The sequence below is a fragment of the Macadamia integrifolia genome, chromosome 8 (assembly GCF_013358625.1).
Source record: "Macadamia integrifolia cultivar HAES 741 chromosome 8, SCU_Mint_v3, whole genome shotgun sequence".
NCBI lineage: Eukaryota > Viridiplantae > Streptophyta > Magnoliopsida > Proteales > Proteaceae > Macadamia > Macadamia integrifolia.
Window position 1 is genome coordinate 17,434,973 of NC_056564.1, and position 7,797 is coordinate 17,442,769.

At 37.6% G+C, this 7,797-nt stretch overlaps 1 protein-coding gene across 1 annotated transcript; it reads right to left on the reverse strand.

The window, feature by feature from the left end:
- Nucleotides 1-581: 581 nt before the first annotated feature.
- On the reverse strand, nucleotides 582-5,224 carry LOC122087458. The gene is made up of 3 exons (XM_042656608.1): nucleotides 5,119-5,224; nucleotides 2,171-4,016; nucleotides 582-1,464 (listed from the first exon to the last, which is right to left on the reverse strand). Exons 2-3 carry the CDS (start codon nucleotides 3,998-4,000, stop codon nucleotides 1,135-1,137), a joined length of 2,160 nt encoding a protein of 719 aa, XP_042512542.1. The 5' UTR covers nucleotides 4,001-4,016; nucleotides 5,119-5,224; the 3' UTR covers nucleotides 582-1,134.
- Between the last annotated feature and the right edge of the window lie 2,573 nt (nucleotides 5,225-7,797).

The window sequence follows — 7,797 nt, forward strand, 5'->3', positions numbered from 1 at the left end:
TGGGAGAGTTGACATTATGGCAAGACCTGCCTTGGATACTTGTTTCCCAAGCTATGAGCGTGGGCGCAATAACGTCTACGCTATTCGTGTACTTGAGGAGGTTAGTCGGTTATCCTCACATCTCTTCTTTTTGGTTCTCTTTAGTATCTTTCAGATTTACCTGATAAGAGACATGAAGCTTATTCAGCCATATCAACATTGTCGGGATCCCTTGAACATGCATCTCTACTTTCTTATGATGGCTCTATTTGGTTTTATTATATTTTTTTTTTGGAAACTTAATTTTATCAGGCAAATGGGTACATGGTCATGCATGTACACAACCTCATCCTGAGTGTTCATGCAAGCAAGAGGGATCTGGGAAGAAGTGTTGAAGATCAGAAGCTTGAAGGAACAGAGGGCAGTCCAATGTTTCAGAATGCAGTTGGTGCTTGTATGATTCATGGTAATGTTATTCATAGAGAGATTGCTAGAGAAAATCCAACAAGAGCAGGTTACCACAAAAATCTTCCATCTAGTATTTACATAAGCACAAAAGGCTCAAGGAAAGTCGAAAAATGAAGAAAATTGACAGTTTGGGATGCAGTAAAATATATATATCAACGGCTGAAAGCACTGAAAGAACTGTATTTTTCATGTAAGCAATGGATACTGTTACAATCAAAACCCAACCCTGCAGATCACAGGTTGAAGAACTGTTATTTCTCAGCCGTATATGCACATCTTTTCCTCCTCTCTATTAAATACTATAGACAAGATCTTAATCGGTTAAAATTTTAGATCGAGAGACAACTACAAAGAATTGAACAATACCCACACTCCCAGAGGACGGTTTTCAACACCTACAGGGAGTGATACTCCACCAATAGCAGCAACTGACACTTGATGTTAGCAGGATATGGTAAGGATGCAACTTTTTTCTCATGGCACCCAATGCAACTTGGTACAGAATGATGTACTTGAGTCTGATCAGACACAAGGATGGCACCCTGCACTCGAATGTGATCAGACATATGGGTGGCTCCTTGATGGAAGTGTCCATGCAACAGGGCCGGCAACTTCGACATCTGTTTTAACTTAGGCTGGGTTTCTCCAGCAAAATCTGGCCAACATACTAAGCAATTCAGCTTATATCTACACTCGTGCAATTGGAGAAAAGGGTGGGTTGATTACAAAAGATGGTGGGGTTTCTTCCAACATCTTTGTTGTATTCCTTTTCTCTTCGTCTGCAACTGTTTCAATCAAGAATCTCACTTCCTCCTCAAGCAGCAACTTCAGTGAATTGCATTGCAACCTGTGGGTGGTCCTCTCTTGCCCAGCTGCAGTACAGTCTGCGGTACTATGCAATATAGCAACACAAATTGAGAAAGCCTGCAACGTGGATAACTGAGCATGAAAATTAACTGAATACTGCCCCTCGTCAATAAGATTTATGGTCAATGCGGGCATCTTCTCTTTTCCTCCCTACATAACAGACAACAAATAAATAACAAATTATGAAAGACTACTCACGGGAATAACAGAATATGAATAATCAATTGGAACTAAATTATTTTGTGCGTCCTATGAAGAGCAACCCAGAGCACAAGGCTCCTGTTACTGCAGGGTCTGCAAGGAGCAAATGTATGCAACCTTACCCCCTGCTTTGCATGAGAGACTGTTTCCAAGTTTCAAACCTGTGACCAACATGTTGCAATGGTGCAACTTAACCGTGGCACCATAGGCTCACCCACTTATTTTGTGCATCCTATAACAGGATAATATAAATGTCATAATTTGCCTGGAATCTACAGTATGTAAACAGACAGACCAGGGAAATGGAAAACATGCAGGATCTGAACCATCATTTGACAGACCCCCATGGGAGATCTTTAAGGTAAATTGATGGATGCAGTCAAATGTTTAGGTAATACTTGTAGTGGCCAACTAATAAAATGGAGGAAGAGAGTAAGTGGGTTATATTGACTGCATGGTCAAAACAGTCCATCTAAGTTCATAACCGGAAAGGTCTCCTAAGAAGGAATGATGCTTCCCGAATCCCTGCAGGAGCACCTGGCCTTTTCATATTCTGTTAACTAAATTATCATCTTCAAAACTGAGACTGCATATTTACCTTTATCCAAAACCAGTCCACAGTTATCTCACAATCAGCATTGAATAAAAAGCATACCTGAACAAAGAGCTCCAAAGGCTGTTGACTTCCCACATGATGATCACCCACATTTTGGATATCGGGATTCCCAAAAACAACAAGGGGGCAGGCCATGTCCCAGCCACCACAATTGCAGCCTCCACCTGATCTCCATCGATCCAATAATGGTGAAGGGCCCTTACCATCTTCAGTACTAGGCAAACCATGTGTCCCAGTTGAAGTCACAACCTTCACCTTTGCTGGACTTATGTTGTGGTTAGTGTCATCACTTCTCTGCTCAACCAAAGAGAAATCAACTAATTTTGAACAAGCCTTCCCACAATCACCTTGTTTGTCTTTAAGGCTTTCCCTCTTTTGACATGGAACTTGAATGACAACTGCTGCAATTTCAAGGTATGGATGCAAATCTGCAGGAGCCCAAGGGTAAGGTGTTGAAACATCTGAATAATCATTGCCAGAAGCATGTCTGGCTTGATGTTTGAGCTTTGCTGGATCTAAGACAACATTCAAATCCATAGAAAAGCCCTTATCTGAGTCTCCACTAGAAGGACCCTTGGTACGTTTAATAGAGTCTGCTTGACAGTCGGGACTTTCTTGTGTAGCAAAACTCTTCCTTGCATGTGCAATATCATACAAGACAAACTCTGTCATCATAGAGTTATCAAAGCCTCCAGCATTTTGCATTTTGGAACATAAGTAACAGGAAACTTGCATCTGACCAACCATTGAGGCCTCTTTGTGCCTCTCTTTTGAATCCCATCCACTGGTACCTATCTTTCTTCTATTGTTCAGAGAGTGGAAGGTATAAACCCAATTGAAAGCATTATGGCCTTTCCATGTTTTAGCCACAAGAGTATCTTCTAGGTCATTCAATGAGAACTCCAGAATTGGAACTCCATTTTTGTAGTCCAATTTAAGAAGCCCATGTAGGTGAGCAGGTGATGAGGCCACATCCAACCTGTGTTGATTGTTCTTCACAAAATGAGCCCTGGGTTCTTCCTTCTGTACACTGTTGGAAAAATCATGCAACAGAGATTTGCAAACTGTCTTCTTCCTCCTAATGCTTGCTAACCCTAAAGTTGTTATGTCACCAAATTCTGCCACTGAAACAGGTTGACTCGGTTGAGATTTAGACTTCATGATTGGATCAAACATCCTCCTAATGGGGTTGAACCGGACCTTTGGGCTGCCTTTAGAGTTATGACTGTCGGACCAAAAGGGTGAATGGGACACTACCACCTTTGCTGATGAGGACTTGTGTAGAGTAAGGACTGTATCTCTTTCCAAGAAACAATGACTACTGTTCAATGGATCAACACTCCAATCACATCTGGAATTCAGGGAGTCTGGAGAATTTGTTGTCAAGTAGGTCTTGTTATCCAATGTTGTGCCCAGTTCTGTTGTTGAGGACATTGGTGATGATCTTTCCTGCTGCTCATGAGAGCTTGAATCATTTGACTGAGAAAGAGAGTCGACAATCTGGAAGGACAAAGATGTGTCACTACTGCGCAACAATTCAATCTTTCTTCCCTCAAACTCTCCCATTTTCTTCATTTTCCTCACTTCTTTTGAGCTCTGATATATAGAACCCCTCTTCAGCTCTTCATGACCTGCTAACCTAGCTGGTCCATATGGCATGATTTTACAGGAGGAATCCTGGGATTCATCAAAACTAATTTCCGTGTAATCCTGATCTATGATCTTTAATTGGTAGGCTCTGCTTGTGGGCTTTCCTTTCACATCTCTGTCATCAACTTCTGAACTATAGCAACGAGAACGACGGACATTTCTAGGACTCTGACCTACTCTGTGATACTTTTGAAATTCCAGCTCTGTATCCAACCCCATAAGCAGATAGAAACTGCTGCAACAAATGAAAAAAAATAATAATAATAATAAATTAATAAATCATGTTCAGCAACCCACAAATTCATTATGAAGAACAAAACAGTGAAAACACAAACCCATCTAATCCAAGATTTTTTTTTCCCCATAATTAAGCAAAGGACCATTCACATTAGAAAACAGATTTCGAGATGATTACCTCCTTACTTTTAAAACAAGATTCTAGTCCTTGAAATAGTTAAAGACCTTGACAATGGCTAGTAAGTCCCCACATCAAGCAGAAGAATCAAATGGTTGAAGAAAACTCTAGGTCTACAATATACAAGCTACAGAATAACTATGCATGCGTAGTACCAGGTCTTAATCATCTCCTGCTCAGAAACCCAATTTGATCGATCAGGAAAGTTTGAGATGAGCAACCAATAAATTATAAACAATGAGGAATAGCATAACTTACAGAAACGTAAGTTAGCAGATAGATGAACTTAGATACTCAGTGCTAACACACCATGCATCTGTAAAACAAGAACTGAAAAAGGAGAAATTCCAAAACCCCAACTGCTCTGATATAGATCAAGCAGTTTTGGAATAAAGGAATAAGAATGAGGAAAAAGAAAAAAAAGGGAGGTGGGGGAGAGGAACCTTAAACGTTCACTAAGCTTAATTTAAAATGGCCAAACTAAAAAGCAAAAAAGTATATAAACAAACCATTTTAATAACCCAAAGAAAACAAAAAATGTAATATCAGAACAACCTTGAAAAACAGATCTTGAGCAATCCGCAGCAAATCCCCCGATGCTTTTTAAACTTCCCAAGAGAAAAAACACAGAAAATGCAGAATTTAGGGGAAAAAAAAACAAAACATCATCATTATCATTTGCAAGCCGACCCATTGGAGCACAAAAAATAAATTAAAAAAAAAAAAAAAACTTCTTCAGATCTCATGAAGTGAACTCAAAGAAAAGTCCAACACTGCTACATAGAATAGAAACAACTGTTTATTGAAGCAATCATTTCTACCCACCTTTGCAAGTTTCATCAATCTTAAAACATTCTTTAGAAACCTAATTTTCGTTCTAGTATAGCTGCAAGAAAACCCAAAACCCACCAGTAAAACCCACCTCTGCAACCAAAAGAATTCTCCAGGAACCAAAAAGAACTGAAACGTAATAAGAATAACAAAGCAATGAACCAAAAGTGATCCTTCCAGAGAGAGAGAGAGAGAGAGCATGCCTGAGAGTGAGAAAGTCCTGTCTCCGGTGAGAACGCACATGAAGGATAGTGAAGAAAGAAACAGAGAGAGACAAGCAGATGAGATTCTACTCTGCTCATGTCTGCTAGAAAATGCCATTTTAAGCCACCATATGTACCGTGGTTTTGGGAATCGTTGCTTATTTTTTAATCCTTTGGTTAATAATTATTAAGTGGTCTTAATATGGTAATTAATTTCATATCTCTAGATTATCGATATTTATACTTATCAAATGGGGTCCACTATTTGTGTGTTTCAGATTCGAGATTAAAATCTCAGTCATCCTGTATTAACCATGTTGTAGCATAGTTACGCTACTACTGGAAGTACTCTATATTTCCTGCTGAGGAAACCTTTTTCTTTTTAGAAATGGACCACAAGTCCACAAACAAAAAGCCTGGAGATGAGTAGCCCGGAGGGAAATAAGCCCGGAAAAGCCATTTAAATTCTAAAGGGCAAACTTGAAAATCAGTGTGCATGATTGGAGGCCAATTTGCCCCCTAGGACTTTTATGGGAAAAAAATTTTGTTAACCATGGTGAAGAGAGAATCTTTTCATTTATGGTCAAGATTTCAAAAAGTGGAATTGAGAATTGAACCACTTAATGCCGATAATCAATAGAAAAAATGGAGTGGAATCAACTAGATTAGTCGTGGTCGATCTCAATATGAATCAATCAATTCACTGATTTGATTCTTGATTCTTAAATCCATGTGTATGGTGACTTGATGCGCAAATACAATGTAAACATTGAGTTTCACAATAATAATCTCTCCTACATATCAAAACTAGCTGCCATCCCATCGGTTGTGAGAGATGTAAGGATTGATACATAGAATAACTTTTTATTTGATTGATAATTATATAAAGCAAAAGATATTTTAACCATTTGCATCAAGCTCAAACTCTTTCTTGTTCTAACCATTTGCATCAAGCTCAAACTCTTTCTTGTTCCAACCAATGATATGAAAAGTTCTTTTTAAGCAGAGTAAGAAAAAGTAGTAGTCAGTAGCTCTCCTAAAATTCCCCATCTGGTATCCTAGGAAGAGGATCAAGTTGACCATTGTGAACAACTTAATGTACCATCTCCATTCAACATTTTGAGCGAAATGCAACAAAAGGAAGAAAAATCCATGGATGGACACTGGTGTCTCCACCCTATAGGAATTACGAGATCACCCCAAGAACACCAAATTTAATGCCTTAACCCTAGTTTTCATGCAAGGATAAAAAAAAAGATAGATTGGCTGAAATTAACATTCCAATCCATATCAATCAATCTAGCTAATCCAATCTCGATTATTGAAATCCTGCCAAATAGTGAGTTTCATCATTAACTCTTTTTCTTAATTGACCAAGGCCTTAAATACTCTTTCTCAATAAAATTAGAGAGTTAAATTCCTTAATCAAATAGATTCCCTCCTCACCATAGGTAAAAGAAAATATGATCTTACTTTTATTTGCTCTAATTTTAGGAAGTCATTATCCATATCGATTTGTCATTAAATGTTCACCTTGTGTACTCTCTCATAGCGTAAGTAATTATAATGAGAGAGAGAAAATTTAGTATCATTAAATGACAGTTGAAGGATCGGTTGGATGATCAATCCTCAAACCCAAAACTTCCTCTCTTCTATTTAAAACCAATGTTGCTATTGCTACCTAAAAAAAAAAAAAAGGTTTAAAACCAATGTGCGAAGGAATAGAGATATATCAATGAGTACAACTGTACAAGTAAAGAGACGTTGGGTAATTAATTCCCTTGATCAATGTATAGAGTTAGGGGTAAATGTGAATTTTAATTTTGAAATTTTTTTATACCAATTCCAATGCCATAAGTGACCGTTTAAATCGTATCACGAAGGTGATTTGGGTACAGTTTGGGAAAAGGTATCTCTCTTGATTTGCTACGGTATTGGTTTTTAAGAAAGAATTGCACTATTACTATGTATTGAATTGATTTACTTGCTTTTAACTATATATCGAATTACTAACTACATATATCATATGTTCCATAAAAGGCAAAAAACACTTATACCAAAACGACACTTGTATTGAATAGAAACCGTATCAAAATTGTAATTATGCTAAATCAAAATCGTACCGAGCTGGTTTGATATTAGAATTGAAATTTTAAAATATTTGAAATATGTTAGGGTTTCAATATCTACTCCTTGTCTTTTGTACCTAACTGAAATAATACCTATTAACACATTTACTCTAAGGTGTATTTAGAATTTAATACCTTATTTTAATTGCTGTTTGTTTTATTTTCAAAAGTTTTTTCAAGCTAAAGATGTAATAGGGTCTTCAAAAATAGTTAAAGTAGTCATTGTCTTGCAAATTTTTCAAGTACATGTGTAAAATGATAGTATTTTATTTAATTCGAACAAAAAAAATTTGTTGAGACAATTTTCTGTTCACGAGAGGCCTTTTTATCACGGATATAATAGCATGCAATAACAACCATGTCCTTACTTGGGCATTAACGCCCATGTTTCTTGGCACGGGAGCCTCTCGCGAACAAAAGATACTTCCCAAAATTGTT

Bases quoted from the DNA above. Each gene is read 5' to 3' on its own strand.
- LOC122087458 (XM_042656608.1), bottom strand. From the start codon at position 4,000: ATGGGGTTGGATACAGAGCTGGAATTTCAAAAGTATCACAGAGTAGGT. The intron at 1,465-2,170 runs GTATGCTTTTTA...TCTGTTATGTAG, and splicing joins CTTTGGAGCTCTTTGTTCAG to GGAGGAAAAGAGAAGATGCC.